The sequence below is a fragment of the Bipolaris sorokiniana genome (assembly GCF_000338995.1).
Source record: "Bipolaris sorokiniana ND90Pr unplaced genomic scaffold COCSAscaffold_1, whole genome shotgun sequence".
Classification (NCBI taxonomy): domain Eukaryota; kingdom Fungi; phylum Ascomycota; class Dothideomycetes; order Pleosporales; family Pleosporaceae; genus Bipolaris; species Bipolaris sorokiniana.
Window position 1 is genome coordinate 3,485,417 of NW_006911895.1, and position 22,018 is coordinate 3,507,434.

Here is a 22,018-nt window from a genome sequence, read left to right on the forward strand (position 1 = left end):
CAAACCGTGTATGCTTGCGACGTGGTTTTCGGAATGCACATGGCTGTCGCCGTCTTTCTTCGTCTAATCTCGGATCTGAGACGCTTTCGCCATCCGCTTCGGTCGCCTTACCCCGAAGGCTTGGTCTGAGCGTGGTTGAGCCACGAGATAACGCTTGTGTGAATCGAGTCGAGTTGAGTCGTGGTAATGCGTTGGGATTTTCAGAAGTATGTCACTACAACTCATACCTTGTTCCCACATGTTATGCTGTCCGAAAGACGTCCTGCAAGCATAAACGGAAAGCATGGATAACTACAGTAATCACATGAAAATGACACTCGAACACTCAGCTCAGATCACGGGACCTGTATTGATTCTATAGGTGCGGAGATCAATATCCGCTGAGTTTGTAAGCGAAGCACCGCATTGCCGCATTAGCCCGTCTTAGTAACCTTGTTACTGTATCAGTAAGCCCTAAGTTAGTATATACATTTTTAGTCTCTACAACTTCGTCCCCCCCTAAGCTGATAGCTCAAGCACGCGCTGCAAAGGTTTCTTTTGCTGTTCTGACTGGCTCTCTCTATCTCTTCGTGCATGCCTGCTACTCCCGGGAAAACCCTTTTCCTACCAATCCCAAAACTGACTATTTCTTAGCTTGGGGGTCAAAATCATGTTTTACATTGTGATGTATGACCATCTACAGATGACCCGCAGTACTAGTTTGGTATTGCTTGGCATACTACGAAATGTACGCCATCCACAACGTTGCCAAGTTGTGCTAACCAATGTTTTTGTCCAATCTTAGGCGACCCAAACGCCATCTTACCAATACGTCCGCATTAGTTAGTTAGTTACAAATGCCATGAAGTTACACATGCCATGACCTCGCAGTCTATATAGCACACACACTATAAAGCAGTGTTGCAAGTCACTGGCTGATACATCATTCATTCCAAAAGTGTCCCACAGCAACAAAATGGCATCCAAGTCACTGCCCGTACGCGCAGCCCTCATTGGGCTTTCTTCCTCTGGCAATACGTCATGGGCTGCTAAAGCCCACCTTCCCGTTCTTATGACACCTGCCGGCCGCTCAAAAATCACCGTTACTGCATTGCTGAACAGCAGAGTTGATGCTGCAAAAGTCGCAATACAGAAATATGAATTCCCTGCTACTACCAAGGCTTACGGTAGCCCAGAAGACCTAGCAGTAGACCCAGATATCGATCTCGTGATATGTAACACAAGAGTCGACAAGCACCACGAGGTTATCATGCCAAGTATTAAAGCAGGCAAAGATGTCTACGTCGAGTGGCCAATCGCATCGAACAAAACCCAAATTGAAGAAATAGTTGAAGCAGCACGGCGAAGCGGATCTAGAGTGGCAGTAGGTCTACAAAGGCGATGGGATCCATCCGTTGTCAAGCTCAGAGAACTCCTTGACGGAGGCAAAGGCGAGCTAGGGAAAATCCTAAGTTCAAGCGTCCAGGCATTCGGCGGCGTTCCTTACAGAGACATGATGCCCCCGGGTGTACTCTACTTCACCGATAAAGAAATCGGTGGAAACAGCATCACCATCGGTGTCGGTCACAGTATGCTTATCCCCCCCTAAAACCCTCCCTTAAACAATCCCATCTAACGCAACCCCAGTCCTTGACTCCGTCCTCTCAACCCTCGGTCCCCTCTCCGCCACAAGCATCCATTCCAAATCCCAAATACAACGCCCAACCCTCGGCGTTCCCGACGCAGAAACGAAAAATGTAACACATCACGTTACCTCCAACGTGCCTGACCTCCTCTCCCTCCACGCCACTCTCACACCCTCTGCCCAAACCGTCCCAAACGCAACACTCACCTTCCTCTTCCGCAATGGCCCAGCCTTTCCCGGCGACCCTGCACTTACCTGGACCATCAACTGCGAAAAGGGCGAAATCAAACTCGTGTCGCCTACGAGTCCGTTCTTCCAGTTTTCTGACAACGATGCGGCTGTGAAGATTCAGGTGCATGATTTTGCGAGTGGAGAGGTAAGAGATGTGGCGTGTGAGTGGGGGGAGCAGCAGATGGGGGTATCGATTTTGGCGAGGGATGTTATGGGGTGTTTGTTCGCGTTTGTGGAGGGGAGGGAGGAGGGTGATGGGTGGGTGGGGGTTGAGGATGCGGCGAGGTTTGCCGATGTTGTGGGGAGGTTTGTGGATGTGTAGGATGGGAATGAGAGGATTGGAGAAGTTAGTGTATGTACGAGGGAGGTCGTTAATAGTTGCAATATGCGAAGGGAGATGGCTGCTCGATCATCCAGGTAAGACATGCAAAGTGTACGTTTCTGTCATAATATTTAACCCATACTCAGATTAGCGTTCCCAATCTACCTACCTACTATTTTTGCAACCACCAAGCTGTGCTCCAAATCTCACAGGAAGCCGGCATCATGCACCCATGCCACCTCTCCCTCCCTCCCAATCAACCCTCACATCAACCTGACACACCTTCCCCCCCTCCGGCACCTCTCCACCCCCAAAATACCTCTTTACCGCCCCACCCACACACTCCCCCAGAAAAGGCAACACAGTATGCCCCGTAGAATTCTGCTCCAGCACCACAGCTCCCTCAAAAAATCCCGCCATATACCTCGCATTCGCAACAGGCGTAATGGGATCAACCGATGGGTTCAAGAATAAAATCGGCGTCTTAGTCTTTGTATACTCAAATCCTGTAATACACCAATCAATCCTGCTCTTGCAGAAACACACGAAGAAGACGTGAGAAAAATAGACAAAGGGGTAACGTACCAGCAAACAACTGACTCTCCGGCGGCATAATCTCAATCCCCACCCCCAACACCACATTCTCAAGCGCATACACACGTCCTGCGTACTCACTCGTTCGCACCACTTCATCATACACCACCCGATGAACCGTACGATTCGCTATCTTACTCCGCCCAGCGTAATCAGCCCCAGTAATCAGCATATACGTCTCCTGCGCCGCACCACTGGGGCGTTGGAACCGTGCAGTCTCCGCTAACCACATCGCCGCATCCCCCCTTTCCAACGCAGCAAGACCGCGCGCGAGGAACGGGAAGCCCGTTTCGCCGGCGTAGAGATTGTGAAATACCGCTGCGAGGACGGCGTCTTTGGTTATGACCTTCGGCGCTGGAGTGGAAGTTATAGGGGAGGATAGGATGACTGGGTCGAGCTCAAGTTTGGACAAGAGAGTATCGAAGCGCTTTTTCACGTCTTCAGCGTAAGAAGCGCAGGTTCCCGGTCCGGCGGCGTGGCACAGGTTGAAGAACCAAGTATACTCTTCATCGACGTCTTGGACGGCGGTAAGCTTTGCGCCGTGGAAGTGGTCTTCGGCATTGACGTTGCCGTCTAGGACCATGCGGCCGACGCGCGAGGGATACTTGGATGCGAGGCTTTGTCCGATGACAGTGCCGTAGCTGAGGCCGTAGAAGTTTACGAGGGATTCTTCTGGGTTCTTGAGGTTGCGGAGGCGAGCTTGGAGGGTGGTGAAGTGGAGCATGTCTTGTACTGCGGCAACGGTACCTGCGTATTTTGCAGTCGTGTTTGCGTTGGCTTTTGTGCACCATTGTCCTATTGCGAGTCCTCGGGCGTAGGTTTCATCGAGATTCGAAGCCTGGGATAACTCTTCGAAAGTGCTCCAGTATGCGTCTCGGATATTAGGTTGACCGGGAAAGCACGTCAGTTCGATGCCACTGTTGTTTACGCCCCTTGGGTCGAAGCTGATAATGTTGTATTGTCCGCTACTGAGATTCAAGATGAGGTCGCCGATTCCGGCAAGCAGAATGCCTACGCCTGAACCACCAGGGCCACCAGGGTTGAAGAGAAGGTCCTGAGTAACGTTTCCCGGGGCAAGCTTGCGAATGAACGCGATGGTTGTGGTGCCAACACTGCTATCTTCATAGTCGAGCGGTACTATCAGATTGGCGCAGTCAAAACCATTGTAGCATGGTATCCATTGGAGATCAGACGATGGAGTAATCTAGACTTCCAGCATAAGTTGAGAAGATGAAGTTGAAGCGCTGCACGCACTTGATTAAAATTCTGTACTCCGCTTGTTTCGTCTGGTAGCGCTCTCTGCGTACTTGGAGAAGCGGTTGTGAACGATAGAAGAAGTACGGGCAGAGTTGCCCAAGATCCTATGTGAACCATTCTGCCAGTAATGTGAACCTAGCCGATTGTAGGGACGACGAGTAAATCTAGGCCGGCTCTAGAGATGGGCAGTATCCCTATAATTGGAATGAGCCAATATCTTCTAGTATCTGGCCCTACCTTTTTCGTCTAATGATGACGAGGCTGCTGATGACTGCAGTAGATCGTGAAACCTGCGCATGATCAAGTTCTTCTACGCTATCTAAGTTGGCCCGCTGCATCCGCAGGGAGGCTGGTTCATGAAGAAACCTCAAAATGAAAACTTAAGCTGATCTACAGTTTGTTATTTAATTTTCCTCATAACTACCTCTTAGATATTCATACCAACAGCAACAATAATCTGTCCGATCTACAGCATGTGTTAGGAGGGCATTGCAAGCAAGGCTGATTTTGCGGGGTTGAGAGGCATACTCAACAAACGTTAGGCCGCCCTCATAGCCCTGTTGATGTACCTGTTAGCACGCCTGGTTTGTGAGGGCTTGCGGCGGGCAGGCTTGCAGCGTATCAAGTTAGTGAAGAAACCAACCCGTGCAGTAGACTGCGAAGATAGTTATACAGAAAGGGAGAGTGTAAAAGCATTCTATATATCAATGTATTGTGTTAAACTATCTCCACAGCTTACTACATAGACTTCAAAGAGTAATGCCGATATGCGTGACGATCTGATTTGAAGTGGTATACCTCCCAAACGCCTTGTTCTTGTCCCAACGCCAAACAGCCCTTTCGTCCCATCTTGGCTAAGCAGTTATACGCCTACTTCGACACTCTGACTGCCTATTTACCGCTTCGTCTTCACATTGAATGGGCTCTCTTCGGCAGCCTTGAACGCGTCAAACGCGAATAGACTGATGAAATACAGGGCTGCAAATCTGATTACCAAATCGGTCAGGCCACCGTTGCCCATCAACATGCGTTGTAAACCTGCGAATGGACTGTCTCCAACCGGGCGACTGGGTTCCTCAGCTGACCCAAGCGTGCGCCCTTTGGACTGGAAGGCAGTGGAGGCGGCGCCTGAACCAGATGTATCGCTAGCAGCTTTGCGCACGGCGGCTGTAAGGGCAGAGGGATTTGCGCCGCGGATAGTCTCGACTACTGAGTTGGACTTGATTACCAGAAAGGTTGGCATGCTGCGAATAGCGCATGTTAGCATTCCATATCTTGATTGAGGTTGTTGACTGCGGTTTCGAGTCCCGTCAATTGGAATATACGTACGCGTTGACACCATATTTCTTCGCAATCTCCTGCTGGCTATCTACATCCACCTTGACAAACTGCATCCTTCCCGGCTTCGTCTCCTTCTCTGCCAGATTCTGGAAGACAGGCGCAATGGCTTTACATGGCCCGCACCAGTCCGCGTAGAAGTCTACGATGGTGTATGTAGATTGCGAGAGAAGCTGGGAGAAGTGCGAGGACGAGGTGACGGCGATGATCTTGCCCGGCATGGTGACTGTTGTCGCGTAGATTCCTGGTGTTTTGACAAGGTGTAGAGCAGCACTTCAGGTCGTACTGGGTTGATTCAGTTGATGAATGGTGAGTGGATATGATTTGCGGGGAGGACAGCTTGCGACTGGGATGCGCCACCGGGAGCTTGGGTGGGTCGTGCACTGATCACTGCCGTTAAATCTCTCGCCCCGCATTACGTGCTTTTGCATTCAACTCGTTAGGCCGAAACCTTGCCATTGGAATACCTTTAGCAGCCAGAAATATAGTTCTATGAAGAAATTCATAATTGGTAGGATTAAATCACTAAAAATCCGCAATCTTGTCCTTGCCATTGAGACTCATTTTCTGGCCATATATAGCTATGATGGCCTACATTATCGTCTCCACGAACGATACAAGTAATTAGTGACAGCCCGACTCTTACACTTGTATCTTGCTTCCCCAAATGTAGATCATATGGCCATCGTAATCATTACTCCCCTTTTGAATACCCTCCCCTTGAAGTATGTTCAATCATCCATCAGATCTTCAGGAGCTGACGTAGCAGCCTCAGCCAGGACGTTGGCCTCTTTGAATGGACTAGATCTGCTCCTTGATTTCCTTGGAATATACTCTGGTTCGGCTTCGCTACTGCTGTCAATCTCTTTAGCGGGACGTCTCTTTGCTTTCGATTTCTTGGCTTTTGGTTTCGTCGCGGGTGATGGTGGGATTGTCTCTTGCAACTCATCACTCAGATCCTCGAGCGGGCCTTCGGACTCTTCCGAACTGATACTAGGTTCTGGCTTGACTTTGGTCTTCTTGCTACGAGACGTCTTCAACTTCGGCTTTGCCCTCGCCTTCGGTGGCACAATCTTAGGCTCTGGCGGCTCCACAACCTCGCCCGTCTCGAGGGTCTTAAGCACCACTTCCTTGAGCTCTTCGGGGATTTTATCGATGCCATAAAACTCTCCCTTTTCGTAACACATCTGTGCACATGCCAAGTCATATTCAGACATGCACCTCTGCGGGATGTTTAGCACGAGACTCTATCCGGGAGAGAGGAAACAACTTACCCAGTGTTTGTAGTACGTCGAAGTATGGTCACCGTCAAAGTTGACCAAGATTCCAAGTCTCAGATGGCCCTTCGTGATCTTAATGTTGTCCGATACGCAGTCACATCCACGACAAGCAGCGGCACGAGTGGCGACGTCAGCCTTGTAGCACTCTGCGTCCCTATACTCTTTCGCGTACTTGCATGAGGTTTTTGCCAAGTCCTCACGAATATCCTTGAACCCCTTATCGAAGGGCATACCCTCTTCAAATGCTAGTCTCACCTGCTCCTGGCTTTTTTGGCTGAGTCGATCATAGCCAGGTGCTTTAGTTGGGTCGTTCTCGGTAGTCTCCTTCAAGCCCGCGATTTGATGCTTCGTCGCACATTCCCTAGATCTTTCTTAGCATTTATTTGTGTGGAGATTCAGGAGAAGGTTTACTCACCAATGACGCCAGGCCATGTACCAACGGCGTTCGATGCCATTATCGAACAGTGTATGTGTACCGATGCGCAGTTCACCTTTCCCGATTTTTGTTTTGTTCCGCTTACAGGCTGCTTGCTGGCAGGTTGATAAGCCGGTATCTGCATGATCTGAGTGACATTAGCAAGAGATGAAGCTTTCAGCAAACGAGCTTCCACATACCTAGGCGCCACTTGGGGCCCTCGTCGTCCATTGTGTTTCGCAGGTGCGTGAAGTATGAATCAGTAGGAAAAAGTGAAAGGGTTGGCAAGGTAGTGAAAGAAGAATACGAGTGAGTCAATGATATGTGAGGCGAGTGGCTTGTTTGTTTCCAGCACGTACATGCAGCTCTACGGAGAAAGAGGAAGGCACGACACCACCAAACCATAATCACATGTGGCAAACTTCTTATGAGAACGAGATGAGTGATTTTGATCAGCAGGGAGAGGAAAATTCCCTGCGATACTTCAGTCCAGTGAAGCCCCATTCAGCCCATCAGTATATGGGTAATGCCTAGTTTTTACTGCGTTTCCACATGTCCAAAATCGCGGTGAAAGGGTAGGAAGCCTAGCCATTAACTGTGAGCAGTGAGTTGCGATAGCAAACACACTTCTTATAATAGTCTCACATCTCCCATGCAAATTTCTCTTCACCCTTGCTCAGATCTCTCTGGATCATCCTAATGCCAGAATCAGCAACAAACCTGACCTCTTTCGCGCCCGAAGAATACAGCGATGGCTGGACCTACGAACAGATCGCCGCAAGATACATCAGTCTCTGTGCCGAATACCTCGCTGTCCACACTCTCTTCGATGGCGTCATCGCTGCTCGCCCTTTTGAGCGCGAAAGCACCATCCACAACCTCCAAAATGCGCGTCTACGGCTAGAGAACGAAAGACAGCATCTACACACCCAGATACGGCAGCTTGAGAGGGCAAACCAGACGAATCGAAATACCAACCGCGACTTACGGCAGCAGTACACGGAAATGCAGGAAACCCTCAACATAGTTCTGCAAGCACAATTTCAAGGGGATCAGGAGGCGCGAGAGCAGCATGCGAAGATTGAGAGGCTTGAGGAAGAGAATAAGTCACTTCAGTGGCAGATCCAGATGTTGGTTAAAGCGAGGGATGAAGACGTGGGCAGCCCAACTGGTTTATGGAATAAGGGAGAGGAACTGCAATCAGGAGTGAACGAGATGGGAAAGACGGTTGAAAACCCAGACGGTTGGGTTGATGAAGTCGTAGCTGAACAAGAGAAGATGACGAAAGCTAAGATATCTGAGGAACAATCTTGCTGGGACGACAACGAGGACGACGACTATAATGATGACCATTTTGACATCTAGCATGAAGATTGTGTATGCTGGAGAAGGTTGGGTAGGATACGAGAGAACCCGGTGAGTCCAGGATTGTCAAACAAGACAGTTGCATGGCACATCACGGAGAGATGAGCGACGAGCAAAAATTCAAAACTATGTACAAGCATGCAATAAACATATCAACACACAAGGAAGACGTCATTAATATCTATATGACTGCTTCGAGCTTGCCGAAGCCGTTGAACTTGAACCGCTGGAAGGCGGTCGGACTCCATTGATTTCAGCCTTGTCCTTCTTCCCAAGAACGACACGCTCACACCATGAGCACCAGCTTCTGAGCTCTCCCTTGACTTCGCGCTCGAGGTACTGTATTGACTTTTCCTTTTCATCTTCATAGAGCTTTACGCACTCCCCAACACGGACCTGCTTTTTGTGCTTCATTTTCAGCACTCCGCCAATTCCTTCAATCTCTTGAGTGAGGTAAGACGTTCCCCGCCAACGGTCAGGTGACTCTGGGGAAGGGGTATGCGACCTCTCGATAGTGTCCAAGAGGTCTTGCTCACAGGTCTCGTGTTCAACGACTCGTGCGCCTAAACAAGCGCAGCCTCGTCCGCATTCGACGCCTTCATTACCCTCGCCAGCTCCCGTGCCGACTCCACCCAGATAGTGGCTATATCGCGTGCGCCAGCTCCATCCACGAACGTACATGGTATCTGCGTTTCGTAGGTCCTTGCCACACGGTGCGCAAAACCACACCACATCATCGCAATTGCAAGGGGTGCGTTCAAACGCGGGCGCGGTGAACGCCCGCGGCTGACTACTTTCAAAAAGCACAGGACGCTGGTCTGGCGACCCAGGTGGCGAGGAGTCGGATGACGAGCGTCTTTTCTGGACAGCCATGAGCACGGGCAACGGCGCCTTGGTGCACGTACGGCAGAGCCGACGATGTCGAGCCCGAAGTGCAGGTGTTGGTGGTGGCTTCATTGTGCAATTCTGAGACAATCATTAGTCCCGACTTCGCCCTTTACACATTCAGACGTCATACCCGGCAAACAATAGTCCCACAGCGCTGACACTCTCCTACCATATCGCGAGCACATATCCCGACACGACCGGTAGTTAGCCTTGATTCCATTGCCATGCCATACCTCCCTCCCTGGAGCGACGACCCTGGGGTTTCGCCGGGCTCAACATCTTCGTTGACGCAATGTAGCGTATGCTTGACAAGTTGGCTACGGTATTCAAGCAGATTTACACGAAACTGCCTACAAGTGCGCGACAGATCATGAAGCGTGTTGAGGTCGAGCTGGGCGGCGAGTTGGCTTACTATTCTGTGTGGTTAACATGGTTAGCATGCATCATGGCGTGGAGTCGAGTCCATGCTATGGCTAAGGCTCACGGATAGCAGCTCAGGGCAGCGCTGAATCCACTCTTGTTTGGGTTCGGCCTCTCGTCTGCAACGCTCACTCGCTGCCCACTCTCTGCCGTTGACTCGCTCAGAGAGTGGTGCAATGGCTTAACGTTCAACAAGCCAGACGCGTGAGGGGACTGTAATGAGGGCGCTTCATCGTCTTCCAAATCAACTAGGACAACCATCGTTGGCAGCTAAAAAGACAGCGCGCAGCATCCAAATCACGCAAGGCTAGAAATGTAAAAATGGATAGTTTCGTCGACGAGAGAGCGATGTCGCTCTCGTGACGACGTGATGGCACGCTTGACCGTGTTAGTGGGGCGCTTGGCGTCTCCGGCTTCCTTCCGTCATCTACTTTACGCGTCTTCCTGACTCCTGGTCACGTGGATCAAGCACTCAAAGCACGCAGAATACTATTCCAGGAATACAGATCAGACCTGCCTGATGGAATAACATATCAACATGTGTGGATTCTGGACCAAAATACTGACAGGCCCTCCTCACGTCAGACTCACTGCAGCTTAGCCTAAGCGACGACATGGCTGAATAGTAAGCTGGTTCCTAGTCGCCAATACCTTCTTTGCTAGATATAATATCGGTACTAAACCTTCTGAAAAGAGGGCTTTAGATTCTTACTCCTAAGTGCATGTGATCTTTGTGCAGGTCCCATGAATATCAGCATGTATATCACCCTTGCAGAACGCGGTATCTGCAAACGACGCATTCTACTTCGTGTCTAACAGTCGATATCTTAGTCCATTCTCGAAGATAATGGACTTTTCTAGTCGACAGACACTGAGCCTATTAGCAAGAACAGAGCTAGAAGCTAATTCGCCTGGGAAATCTAAATAAAGCGATACAACCACTTATCTTTCGTAGTTATGGTTACGGTCAGAGTCGTGATATGCGAAACCAAACGGCGACATTTTCTATAGGTGAGCTTATCCTAATTTTGTGGAGATTTTTGCCCACAAAGACTGTGACCTAGTTTGGACTTGTTTGTGGGTCGGCACGTAATTATACATCTATCCAGCTGGTATAGGATACACCTGCATATCACACGCAGCACAATCAATCGGTATGTGACCGTAAGCTTACAACATGAAATTGTAGCACACCTTTATCTCGTTTAGGAAAATCTGCATTTTTCGCGTCCTTTGAGTCTCCAGATGTAAGCCATGTTCGGCTCTCCGCGACGCGGGCCGATGAGGGGCTTGCAGCAGCCACTGGGAACCGCGGAACCACATGTTGAACAAGCAGCCCCAGATCCGAGCCTCATTCTCCACATGATAACCACATTGAACCACTTGAGTTGTTTTATTATATGGGCCCCTCATCTATCCGATTCCTATACGTCTAGTGTGCAAACGCCCCCGGACGCTAGTATTGTAATCCTGGATTTCCATGCTCCTCAAGCATAGCTTCAGTGGCAATCGTATACACATCTAGTATCGAGTGCAGGGGATGAGAATTTTTGTTTAAAAAGAGCCCGAGTTCCGATTCAGCTGAGGTCTTTTCATATCTCGTACTCCTTGTCGCAACTGTACATATTATTATTCTTCCCACATTGATTTAATTTCAGCATCCTTGAGAAGAAACCCAACTTTGGCAGTAGTCCACACCCATATCAGTTGATAACATGGCTACTTTCATCATTCGAGATGTCCGTATATTTACTGGTGAAGAGGTAATCGAACAAGGATACGCACACATTCAGGATGGCAAGATCAAATCAGTGGGACCCATTAGCAACATCCCACAAGAATCAATAAAGACATATTTAAAACCAGGACACACTCTTCTTCCCGGCCTAATCGACTGCCATATCCATGCCGACAGAGCCGATCCCGTAGCTCTACCGCAATCCCTACGATTCGGAGTCACCACCGTGTGCGAAATGCACAACGAACTCGAAAACGTCCTGAAACTCCGCAAGCAAACGCTCGAGCCCGACACAGCATCCTACAAAACCGCCGGACAAGCCGCAACAATCGAAAACGGCTGGCCCATCCCCGTAATCACCGCGCACGACAAAAGCGAAGAAACCGCCGCCGCAATCTCGCGTTGGCCAAAACTCACCGACCACACCAGCGTAATCAACTACCTCGACTGGACCACCAAGGAAATGCAACCAGACTACATCAAACTCATGCACGAAAGCGGCACAATCATGAGCCAAACCTTCGCATACCCCTCCCTCTCCCTCCAACGCACTATCATCACCGAAGCCCACGCCCGCGGCTACCTAACCGTCGCCCACGCAACCTGTCTAAAAGATACCCTCGACGTCCTCACCGCAGGTGTAAACGGGCTCACCCACACCTTCTGCGATCAACCTCCCACCCAGGAACTCATCGATGCGTACAAAAAGAACAACGCGTGGGTTAACCCGACGCTAGCGACAATGGGTAGCTTGACAGCCGAAGGCGTGGATCTGCAACACAGATTTGCGCATGATCTGCGAGTTAAGGGGTTGATTGGGGAGGATCGAGTCGGGAATATGTGTCGGTGTATGGGGTTTGCGGATAAGGGGAAGGTGGAATTTGCGTATCAGGGGGTTAGGGCGTTGAAGGATGCGGGGATTGATATTTTATGGTGAGTAGTAACCCACCTTTTACTAAAGCTTAAGGATATACCTAACGGTGAATAGTGGAAGCGATGCCGCTGGTCCTGCAGTCGGTACGGCGTTTGGTCTGACTATGCACCATGAGCTTCATTTGTTCGTGCACAAGGTAGGTATGACTCCCATGGAAGCACTGCGCTCGGCTACGAGCTTGGTTGCGAAGCGCTTCAAGTTTGAAGACCGAGGGAGGTTGGCAGAGGGACTGAATGCGGATATGTTGCTTGTTGAAGGGAATCCACTTGAGGATATTGATGCGACGTTGAATATTCGGGGTGTTTGGCGTGAGGGGAAAGTGTGTAGTGTGCATGCTGAGAAGTTGGAATAGCTTTTAGAGGGAATATTCGGATAGTGAGAGGTAGAAGAGAAAATGCGAAGAAAAAACATTCGTCAAACTAAGCAATGAGGATTACTATATATAGTCAGTGCGTGCAACAATCCAGCTCTCCTTCTTACGATTCTACCGCAGGAAGAGAAGGGCATACCGCGCCACAACGGTTAAAACAATAATATATGTAGGGGATCAGGAGGTAAATATAAAGCAGCGTCAATGAACGATGGGTTCATTGTCCACATCGGGATGAGACATGGACTTCCATTCTCCAAGCAGATATGATCAGTTAGTTTACTTCCAGTAACTATGCATAGGCTTCAAAAGCGTTAGAGACACTCCCAAGGACCGCCAGTACTAACTAGTTTGGGTTAGACATAAATAGAGTTGGACTTCTTTTTGTCTTTTCAAGCCGCATTTCGTTCTTGATTACAGGCTAGCATCGCCCCTTGCACACTGGGCATGACTTTATTACCATTGGAATGGTGAGAAAAATGCTGGGCAACGAAGCTTGAGTACGACAATTGATAAACGAAAGGTAAAGTTGTAACATTAGATAGAAGGTTCACTTCTATTGCCAAGTACTCCTTGAGTCTCGCCCTTCTCCCGAATCACTCAACCCACGTGTGGAAGATTTGGTGTAGAGTTCTTCCATTTAATCACATTTGGCCACTAATATTTCAGGAAGAATGACGAACGGAGAACCGACTTGACCAACTCGCAGTCTACCCTCATCGAATGTGGTGTCTGGATCATGTTCTGGATAAGAAAGACTGCGAGCGGTTCGAAAAAATCAGATTAAAAGGAGGAAAGAGAAACGTTCCAGGAGAAATCAAATCGCGATTGAAAATTTTGCGTAGCATAACCAACCAAGTAGTCCTCAGATCCTGAATAATTAAGTTAACCCCAAAATGTACTTATCCGACATGTGTTTCTATTTTTCTTCATCCATCCCACTGTGATCAGAGTGAATTTAATCTACATTTGGAACTTACCTCCCCTCCTACGTACCGAATGATCCCTGCGTCGTGATAGGAACGACGGGTACTCCGACTTTGCTTCGGATTCGCTCTTTCTCTACAAGATATCCGTGGCCAGGAACCTTCTGGCATGAGTTGCAAGTAACCCTCTAGCTATCTCATAACATATACTCTAAAACTACACTGCGTTAGTTGCTGCGCTGCTTAATTTACGATTAGGCTACTGTGATTTGTCCCCCAGGTTTTAAGATTTGTCCATTGCCCAGGATAACGCCAAGGACGAGGTTTTCGTTTCGCGATGCGGCCAAGACAGCACGGCTCCACTTCACCCGGTCACGCCGGTCTCTACCTGAAAGGCACGTGAAATGGAAGAGGGTTGCCCCCACTATTGCCTTGTTTTCAAGCACAACTTCGCCCCAGACCAGGACCACACTTGAATCAGATTTGACCCTCATCATCAACGAATTTAGACACACATATCGCTTTCTTTTGACGCAACGTCGAGCTTCCAACTTCACCGCACCTTCTGCCTCACCAATCGCGCCACATCAATTCTACTGCCAATTGCGGCCGAACTGGGAGGAGAAGCCAGTTCCACCACCCACCACTGAGCTCCATGTATTCCACGCTTTACAATTATCTCAAGTTTGTCCACAGCCTAGACTGTGGGACAAAAGCTCGCAGACGCGAATATTAGTATGCCATCTTTGCGTGAATGCACAATAATTTTCGCTGAGTCGTCTTTGCAGGCTACATAGCACAAGAGCTGTGACTCTATATTGGTTTGCATAGCCGACTTCTCTAGTTGGCTCTGACTGTTTATTGTGGTGCCACCTTTTCGCAGCACCATCACCCCGCTATGGGTACTGAACCAGGGCCAAATGCCAATGCTGCCTCGAGCCATTCACCATCGGCAACGAGCCCTTCCTCTGAAGCAACCAGGAAGAACTGCATCGGCGCCCAAGCGGCTGATAATGCCAAGCCAAGTCGTCTCCCACTGCCACGGCAAACGTCAACTATCAAGGCAGCCGACGTGCGCGCAAGATTTCGGGAAGATGTATATGGCCATCATGAGCATACCATTCATAGTTACAGGAACCGTGGAAAGTCTTTCAAGATGACCCGCCATCTCAAAGAGCAGCAGATACGGCACGTGGCATCAAACTGGTTCAAAAGGCTGCGAAAGGAGACAGCAGATCCTGCTGTTGCGCAAAACATATCCGGTCCGGCTCACGTCCTCGCCCGTAAATACGGTAAATGCGGCGATGTGCTAGGATGGGGTGCCTTTGGTACGGTCCGCGTTTCATACAAGATCGACGAGAAGAATCCAAGTAGCACGCAAGTCTTTGCAGTAAAAGAGCACAAGCAGCTTGAAGGAGAATCAGAGGAAAAGTACCACAGGCGCGTAGTTTCAGAATTCTACATTTCATCGTCGCTACATCACCAAAACATCCTCGCTACTTTGGATCTTCTGCAGGACGACAAGGGCGTGGAATGCCAGATTATGGAGTACTTTCCAGGCGAGGAATTGCACTCAGTTGTCCTGCATGCTGGTGCCCTCGAAGAAACAGAAGCTGATTGTTTCTTTAAGCAGTTGATACAAGGACTAGTGTATATGCACGAAATGGGCGTGGCGCATCGCGACCTCAAGCCTGAGAACATCCTCCTTACTACGAGTGGGTTAGTCAAGATCATCGACTTTGGGAATGCCGAATGTTTCCGTGCAGCCTGGGAGACAGAAGCACGCATGAGTTCTGGAATCTGCGGCTCTTTGCCGTATATCGCTCCAGAGGAGTTTACACTCAAGGAATTCGACCCCCGCCCTCTAGACGTGTGGGCTTGCGGTATGATCTACATGGCCATGCGAACTGGGGAGAATCAGTGGCGCGCTGCACGACCGGATGAAGATGCAGAATATCAGCAATACGTCGAAAGTCGCAAGACAGAAGCTGGCTACGAGCCGATTGAATGTCTGAGACGTGTAAGTTCCTAGGAAGTTTCAACATATTGCTCGCTGACTTCAATTCAGCGCCAATGCCGCAATGTTGTTTACTCTATCCTCGAACCTAGTCCCATACGCCGTTTGACAGCCCACCAAATTCGATCGTCTGAATGGGTTCAGCAGATTCCGCTTTGCTGTGCAGACACGACAGACGACTAAACGTCGACGCAGCTGACTTGTTGCTGTCGCTTTTACTCGTTTGTGCGTTTTTTTCGAATCATGTAAACCAAATTGAACCAATGATTAGAAATTCTGTTAGTCGTTATCAAAGCCATACTAAGTAACAACTATCTTACCCACATACACTCATTTGTTAATTAAGCTGAGGCCACTGTTTCTAAGCATTCCACCAAACTTAAACAGAAGAATCTAAAATACAAATCAGCAAAGAAAACCTTGCCTATAATCATGCATTAGGGAGACTCGATTCAAGATGAATCTATAGTCCAAAAAACAAACATCATAAATTCTCTGCCAAATGTAGAACAAAATGTGCGAATGCCTTGCTCAATGTATCCTTCAAGTATAACCTATTCAGCAGTTAATTTCAAAGAATTACTTTTTTGCAGTTTTGCCTTAGCGATCCTTCATCCCACTAGCTAGTAATCTAGTAGTTATCGTGGCATACTTCTTTGTTGTCAGCGCATCCACGGAGTTAGGTCTCAACATGTGGGTAACTCGACATTGCCTATCCACTTCTATTTAAATCGCCACTAACAAACGCATTAAACATTGACATTAAAGATTTCAAGATCTAGAGGCAAGTCTTCATTTCCATATATTAGGCCTATTGTAACGAACGTAGGCTTCGTTAATATCTTTGCCGTAGCTCTAGCTCCTACCGGTCACTAGAATTATACATCAGCAGCTAGAGGCATGAATATACAAGCGGGGCTGCCCTACAAGGCCAAACAGGATAGAAATCGACCCAGTTGCTATACGGGTGGAGGCAGTATCGAGGAGCGGCTGCAGGCCTTAAGAAATACATTACAGTAGGGGTATCTACCGAGACCTAAACGAAAGTTGCTAGTATAGGTGAAAGGGGCAGGCGGTTAGAATAGTAACGGTGGAGAGAAAGGTTATTAAAGGAGAGAAAAATAACAGCGGAGGGGGGAGGGCAGTTTGTAATGGGACGTTTGAGGTAGATTGCCTATTTAGATGTCAGCGCAGAAAGGTAAGCGCGGCCTGGGTTGCACGAACGGAGTGCGTCCATTTCCTAATGCAGGCTTGCTATCGGATCATTTACTTAGTAGATACTAGTAGACATATGTGAAATATGTAATCATTATAGTACTCTACTAAGAAGTTGCATAATGATGCCGGTTTAGTAGTAGTCTAAAGCTTTATTTTTTTAGTAGGCGCATATCTTGGTAGGGTGTTGCACGCATTGACTAGGCATAGTAGTGAAGTCGAAAACACTAAGGTTATGTTGTCAAAGGAGGTAGATTGTACACGGAGGCAAGTTTATTGAACTAGGATACTAGAAAAAGTATAAATCTGCTTTTTTTGACATTGAAATTATGTTGTATAGTGCGATCTATCCTAGTGTCAACTTCGAGGACGATCAAGTTGCTTATACGAAGCCAAAGTATGAGAATGACTTACAGAAACCTTTAGTCACAGAGGTCGGTTGATCTCCCATGTGTATCTAGTCTGTCATATAGCCATTACGATATCATCATTTTCACTGTAGGCACGTTGCCCGCGCAAATAGTCCAAACTATCCTGTACGCTTCCCAACTGTCACCGTGATATTACCCACCGCGCGTTCAGGAGGTCTCAGATTTGTATTCTTGAACTTCCTTGCTGCCACTTTCCTTTCGAAGAGTTCATCCAGTTCCCCAAATGTCCTATTTTTCGGTTCTGGGAGCCGGAACCAGCTCCACATGATACCTATGATGCTTGTGCCAGCCCAAAAGTAGCCAGTTCGCGCACCCCAACCCCACGCTGTGGGATTGAGCATGCGCGGTGTGATGACGTTGGCGACGATGCCGGAGACGTTGTAGCAGTTACGTGCGAGAACAATGGTTTTGCTGCGTAATCGCGTGGAGGGCATCTCCGATACAAGAGCGTAGCATATAGGGCCGATTGTTGCATCGTACGTAAGAGTGAAAGCTAGCAACAGCGCAGCGATAGCCCAATTGAGTGCGGTAGGCGGTACATCCGCGACTGGGTATGAGCTGATGTTGGTAGTGGGGCTAGCAACAGTGACGGTACGGCGCCCAGGTACACAGGCCAAGATGCCGATGGACAAGACAAAGGCGAAAGTCAATACTTGACCGCAAAGGTAGAGGCTGCGACGCCCATAGAGAACCATCAAAGCCCAGGATATGACGACACCGAGAAGGCCAAGCGCAAACTGGCCCAGCGATAGACTGAAAGCATATGAAGAGCCGAGACCGGCTTGTTCATCTGTGCCATATAAGTCAAAAAGTACATAGCACTTGAGCAGGCCCAACTCACAAAAATATGTTGAGAAGCCCATGAATGAGCCACCGCATAGTGTTTGAATCATCCAAACCATACACGTAATCTCTGTTCGTCGTCTGTCAACCCCTTTGAAGCAGTCTTTGTAGCTTGTCCCGCTCTGCATCAGCAGTTCCTTTTCGTTCGTCTGTACCATTGTGTGCATTGTAGCGTCTAGGCTAGCATCGAAATCGGCATCGGAGACGTGCTTGGGTTTGGTTCGTAAGCGGCGAAGAGATTTCTTTGCATCAGCGAAATTGTCTTGCCTGATGAGCCACCATGGAGACTCCGGTGCAAGGTATACGGCGACGAGTATCGGTACGGGGAAAATCCATTGAAGTGCAAATGGTGTGCGGTATGCCCATGATGAGGTATCAGTGATCATGCTGCGCAAAACGATGGAAGCGACGAGTTGTCCGAGTACCCAGCATGCATTCACATATCTATATCATGGTCAGATACTCGGCGATATTTTGGGATAAATCGCATGTACGTACGTTGTCAAATAAGCCCTGAGAGCTACAGGACAAACGTCTGCCGCGTAGACTGTAGAGATGCACTGAAACATCCCCCACGGCATCCCCAACATACATTGGCCAATCAGCAACACTACTCCCTTTGTAGCGAAGAATGGTATCAATATGAAAAGAGCCATCGTGATCAGTCCAGCCATGAGAGCGCGTCGGTATCCAAAGTACTCGGCTAGAGTGCCTGTAGCGAAGAGCCCTAGAATCTGACCTACGAGACCCCCATTGACAAATGCGCTCTGCCAAGTAGCGCTGATCTCATAGTCCCCGTTGGGTTGCAAGCTACCAAATTGCTCTTTGAATGGGCCCATGGCGAACAAGTTGGGTACCAGGATTGTAGAGTATCCTTCCATGATGAGGGTCATTGACAATAACACTGACCATGTAATGGCTTTTGGGTAGAGCCTTACACCCTGCCTGAGTGTCATTGAGCATTCAGCATCATTGAAAGCCTCTATTGCACGATTAGGGTGGTCCGTAATGGGATGTAATGACTCTGATATCGAAACTGTCGGTGGAAAAGGTGAAGTGTTTGCAGTATTAGCCAAACTTGACGAGCCCCTGATGTGTAGATCCACGGGCTGCTGTTCAGAGTACGTGGTCTCATGTGCCGATTTTGTATCAAGAGACGACATGATGTTATTGATTTGTAAAAGGGATCGAAAAAGGGTCTTGAATATGCGTGATGAGAGTGAAGCCTGAGAGCGGTAAGAAGATGGGATTGAGGCAGACCTAGGTGTCACCCCGCACATAAAGAGCCCGGTGTTCGTAAACAAGATGCAGAAAGGTTTAGCCATCAGATAACACAAGCAGGATCATATAAAGTTTAAACAAAATGCAAATGGTGTTCGGCATGGACAATCGAATGGTACGAAGTGTTGGGTGCGGGCTGCGTTAGATGGCGCATGAAACTAATATGCGCCTGGATATTGGGTGCATGGATGGCTTTATACATGCCAACATTGTAGACTCAGCTGCTGGTCAAGCATGGAGACAGCGAATAAGATTCTAGGGCACCACAGTTTCGATAGTTTGTGGCAGCTCCGCATGGACCCAGAGAATGATTCAGGGTGCATAGCGTACCTGAACCAACTTAGGGAACTCGAGCTCTAACCGCAGCGAGTTAAAAGGGTTGCTGGAGTGCGCGACTGCAGTACCGCTGGTGGGTCGACTTAGAGAACGGCGAACTTACTTGTGGGTTACCATCGTTGGGATCATCCGGGCCCACATTTTCGGATCGGCCCGCTGAGTAGTCCGGTGTACTGTCCACGTGCGCCGTCCTTTACGTCACGACTCGTAGAGTTTACACAAAGGTCAAAGTGTCATCATCTCATAGACCTTAGTAGAGCGTCTCTCATACTAATGCACAGTGCTGTGTTTGTTGAGTAGGAGTAGCCATATAGGAGTGCACTAAACATTGATGCGAGGCGATTCACTTGGCGGAGTTCGACGTACGGATCTGATTTATAGTTCCCGTACCACATGTCTATTCTTCTAACACTTGTTGGATCTACCAGACATGCTACTGCTTTGCTGCAGCAGCTTCCTTCTCTTTCTTCTTTCGCTCAACCTCAGCCATCTTGGCAGCTTTCTTCATGGCGTTCTTGGTCATTGGCTTGCCATCGGCATCTAGCATTGGACCCCCTTCAGTCTCTTCCTTTGGTTGCTCCAGCTTTGGCTTATTGGGGTTCGGGTTGCCCTTCCATTCTAGCTTCCTTGGGCGGAGGAACTCATCTAGTATCTCATCTGTGACCTTCGTCCTTGCTTCTTGGAACCTCTTGGTATATGCTGTCATGGTTTCAATGCATTCTTTCTTCATGTCACCAGTCAGCAGTTCGCCCTTGCGGTAGTCTTCAGCAAGTTTCTTGAGCTTCTCGTCATCATCCTCAAAATAAGCGATATATTGGTAGGGTACGTCAATGTCAGGGTTTCCTCCCTTCTCTCGATGAAGCTCAAGTGTTTCCTGACCGCCCGAGAATGCTTTGGTGTTGATCTTGTTCTTCACTTGCTTTGCAGTATCACTCATGAAGATGGCTGAATTGGCGTTCGAGGCGCTCATTTTACCGCCGGAACCTTGGAGTGCTGTAAGAAACTTGGAGTGAATAAGCGCAGGCTTTGGTGAAGGGTTGTCCATGCGATTGCAGTTCTCACGGACGAGACGGAAGTACGGGTCTTGATCAATGGCGCAGGGAATGAGACAGGGCGTCGCAGCGAGCTTCTTCGATCGGCGGTAGGTCTTGTAATCTTCACCCCAAATGAAGGGGTACGACGAGGCAAATGCAGCGACACATTGCTTGGCAGCAAATGCGTTACTGCCGATATTTGTAGAGCCATGGAAGCCGAATGCGCCACGGACCTGGTTGTTGGTGATGAGCTTTTCAAACTCGGTCGCGTTCAGGTTGAAATGTCTGTTGTATCCCGATGTGAAGAACTCCGAGTCGATGTACATGAAAGTCTTCTTAACGTCAAAGCCAATCGAGATGATATCTTTTGCGTTTTGTCGGGCAAATTCGTAAACTTCCTCTTGCTTCAGCTTTTCCTTGAAAAGGAACTTTTCATCGTCTGTCAACATAATGACCAATGGTACGTCGAAGACATCCTGTAGCCACTTGGTGAACTCGAAGGGGATAGTATGGCCAATGTGCATAGCATCGCTGCTAGGTCCACGACCAGTGTATAGGAGAAAGTCTTCGCCACGCTCGTAAGTGTCAAGGATCAAGTCCAGGTCTCGGTGAGAGAAGAACAGACCGCGCCGTAGCCAGCGATGTGGCTTGTGGCCGGTCACGCGCTCAAATCGCTCAAGGAGCGGTTGGTCTATGAGCTTTGTTGCCCACTGTTCGGAGATCTTGACATAGTCAAATTCCTTCACGTTTCCATCCTCGTCTACCGCAGCTTGCACATCCCACGGGTTGATTTCCTGTTCGGTGGCTTTGGAAACAGGTTGCGTGGCCGTGTCGGAGATGGAGAGGGCGGCCACCGCCGGCGGCTCGGGCTCAGTCATTATGGCGATGAGACAAGATGTATGTATCGATAAGAAATTTCAGCGGATATAAGTAGGTATGGAGGAGTCGAGATCAAGAGGACCGGCGATGATTCATCACGCGTTGACTCAATGGCCATTTAATCAAAATGGCACCACCCCGCTTCAATTCGGTGTTGCTGCACCGCCTCAGCTGCCCCGCACTGCGCCACAGTTCAGCCACATGATCGGAGGTGGACAAGTCGTAGTGCCGACGAACGACCGAGCGACCGAGAGGCAAAACTGATCGCAGGCAGAGCTCC

The 22,018-nt window shown here is 49.0% G+C and overlaps 10 protein-coding genes across 10 annotated transcripts; 4 read left to right on the forward strand and 6 right to left on the reverse strand.

Moving 5' to 3' along the window:
• Nucleotides 1–955: 955 nt before the first annotated feature.
• Nucleotides 956–2,138, forward strand: COCSADRAFT_50008 (uncharacterized protein; the record flags this gene model as incomplete). Its single annotated transcript, XM_007696210.1, has 2 exons — nt 956–1,568; nt 1,627–2,138. Coding segments are annotated over 2 exons (1,125 nt in total), but the record flags the coding sequence as incomplete, so codon positions are not given.
• A 261-nt stretch (nt 2,139–2,399) lies between these two features.
• Nucleotides 2,400–4,145, reverse strand: COCSADRAFT_195879 (uncharacterized protein; the record flags this gene model as incomplete). Its single annotated transcript, XM_007697122.1, has 3 exons — nt 2,400–2,683; nt 2,763–3,975; nt 4,026–4,145. 3 exons carry the CDS (start codon nt 4,143–4,145, stop codon nt 2,400–2,402), a joined length of 1,617 nt encoding a protein of 538 aa, XP_007695312.1.
• A 561-nt stretch (nt 4,146–4,706) lies between these two features.
• Nucleotides 4,707–5,682, reverse strand: COCSADRAFT_132850 (uncharacterized protein). The gene is made up of 2 exons (XM_007697123.1): nt 5,358–5,682; nt 4,707–5,272 (listed from the first exon to the last, which is right to left on the reverse strand). The coding sequence occupies exons 1-2, from the start codon at nt 5,585–5,587 to the stop codon at nt 4,924–4,926; spliced, it is 579 nt and encodes a 192-aa protein (XP_007695313.1). The 5' UTR covers nt 5,588–5,682; the 3' UTR covers nt 4,707–4,923.
• A 415-nt stretch (nt 5,683–6,097) lies between these two features.
• Nucleotides 6,098–7,292, reverse strand: COCSADRAFT_22342 (uncharacterized protein; the record flags this gene model as incomplete). Its single annotated transcript, XM_007695909.1, has 4 exons — nt 6,098–6,589; nt 6,641–7,007; nt 7,062–7,209; nt 7,262–7,292. 4 exons carry the CDS (start codon nt 7,290–7,292, stop codon nt 6,098–6,100), a joined length of 1,038 nt encoding a protein of 345 aa, XP_007694099.1.
• Nucleotides 7,293–7,760: 468 nt separating this feature from the next.
• COCSADRAFT_156323 (uncharacterized protein) lies at nt 7,761–8,426 on the forward strand (the record flags this gene model as incomplete). Its single annotated transcript, XM_007697124.1, has 1 exon — nt 7,761–8,426. The coding sequence occupies one exon, from the start codon at nt 7,761–7,763 to the stop codon at nt 8,424–8,426; it is 666 nt and encodes a 221-aa protein (XP_007695314.1).
• Nucleotides 8,427–8,530: 104 nt separating this feature from the next.
• COCSADRAFT_32832 (uncharacterized protein) lies at nt 8,531–10,074 on the reverse strand. The gene is made up of 3 exons (XM_007696196.1): nt 9,799–10,074; nt 9,445–9,730; nt 8,531–9,392 (listed from the first exon to the last, which is right to left on the reverse strand). Exons 1-3 carry the CDS (start codon nt 9,993–9,995, stop codon nt 8,601–8,603), a joined length of 1,275 nt encoding a protein of 424 aa, XP_007694386.1. The 5' UTR covers nt 9,996–10,074; the 3' UTR covers nt 8,531–8,600.
• A 1,070-nt stretch (nt 10,075–11,144) lies between these two features.
• COCSADRAFT_132857 (uncharacterized protein) lies at nt 11,145–12,870 on the forward strand. The gene is made up of 2 exons (XM_007697125.1): nt 11,145–12,405; nt 12,461–12,870. The coding sequence occupies exons 1-2, from the start codon at nt 11,450–11,452 to the stop codon at nt 12,756–12,758; spliced, it is 1,254 nt and encodes a 417-aa protein (XP_007695315.1). The 5' UTR covers nt 11,145–11,449; the 3' UTR covers nt 12,759–12,870.
• A 1,291-nt stretch (nt 12,871–14,161) lies between these two features.
• COCSADRAFT_32834 (uncharacterized protein) lies at nt 14,162–16,131 on the forward strand. The gene is made up of 3 exons (XM_007696197.1): nt 14,162–14,437; nt 14,491–15,722; nt 15,771–16,131. The coding sequence occupies exons 2-3, from the start codon at nt 14,601–14,603 to the stop codon at nt 15,900–15,902; spliced, it is 1,254 nt and encodes a 417-aa protein (XP_007694387.1). The 5' UTR covers nt 14,162–14,437; nt 14,491–14,600; the 3' UTR covers nt 15,903–16,131.
• Nucleotides 16,132–17,463: 1,332 nt separating this feature from the next.
• On the reverse strand, nt 17,464–19,371 carry COCSADRAFT_132861 (uncharacterized protein; the record flags this gene model as incomplete). Its single annotated transcript, XM_007697126.1, has 4 exons — nt 17,464–17,912; nt 17,976–18,155; nt 18,207–18,652; nt 18,707–19,371. 4 exons carry the CDS (start codon nt 19,369–19,371, stop codon nt 17,464–17,466), a joined length of 1,740 nt encoding a protein of 579 aa, XP_007695316.1.
• A 734-nt stretch (nt 19,372–20,105) lies between these two features.
• On the reverse strand, nt 20,106–21,846 carry COCSADRAFT_32835 (uncharacterized protein). Its single transcript, XM_007696198.1, has one exon. The coding sequence runs from the start codon at nt 21,735–21,737 to the stop codon at nt 20,259–20,261; it is 1,479 nt and encodes a 492-aa protein (XP_007694388.1). The 5' UTR covers nt 21,738–21,846; the 3' UTR covers nt 20,106–20,258.
• Nucleotides 21,847–22,018: the final 172 nt, after the last annotated feature.

Coding starts and splice junctions, on each gene's coding strand:
- COCSADRAFT_132850 (XM_007697123.1), bottom strand. CDS start 5,587: ATGCCGGGCAAGATCATCGCCGTCACCTCGTCCTCGCACTTCTCCCAG. Junction 5,273..5,357: donor AAGAAATATGGTGTCAACGC/GTACGTATATTC, acceptor CGCTATTCGCAG/CATGCCAACCTTTCTGGTAA.
- COCSADRAFT_32832 (XM_007696196.1), bottom strand. CDS start 9,995: ATGGTTGTCCTAGTTGATTTGGAAGACGATGAAGCGCCCTCATTACAG. Junction 9,731..9,798: donor GCTGCCCTGAGCTGCTATCC/GTGAGCCTTAGC, acceptor TTAACCACACAG/AATAGTAAGCCAACTCGCCG. Junction 9,393..9,444: donor GTGGGACTATTGTTTGCCGG/GTATGACGTCTG, acceptor TGATTGTCTCAG/AATTGCACAATGAAGCCACC.
- COCSADRAFT_132857 (XM_007697125.1), top strand. CDS start 11,450: ATGGCTACTTTCATCATTCGAGATGTCCGTATATTTACTGGTGAAGAG. Junction 12,406..12,460: donor GCGGGGATTGATATTTTATG/GTGAGTAGTAAC, acceptor AACGGTGAATAG/TGGAAGCGATGCCGCTGGTC.
- COCSADRAFT_32834 (XM_007696197.1), top strand. CDS start 14,601: ATGGGTACTGAACCAGGGCCAAATGCCAATGCTGCCTCGAGCCATTCA. Junction 15,723..15,770: donor CGATTGAATGTCTGAGACGT/GTAAGTTCCTAG, acceptor ACTTCAATTCAG/CGCCAATGCCGCAATGTTGT.
- COCSADRAFT_32835 (XM_007696198.1), bottom strand. CDS start 21,737: ATGACTGAGCCCGAGCCGCCGGCGGTGGCCGCCCTCTCCATCTCCGAC.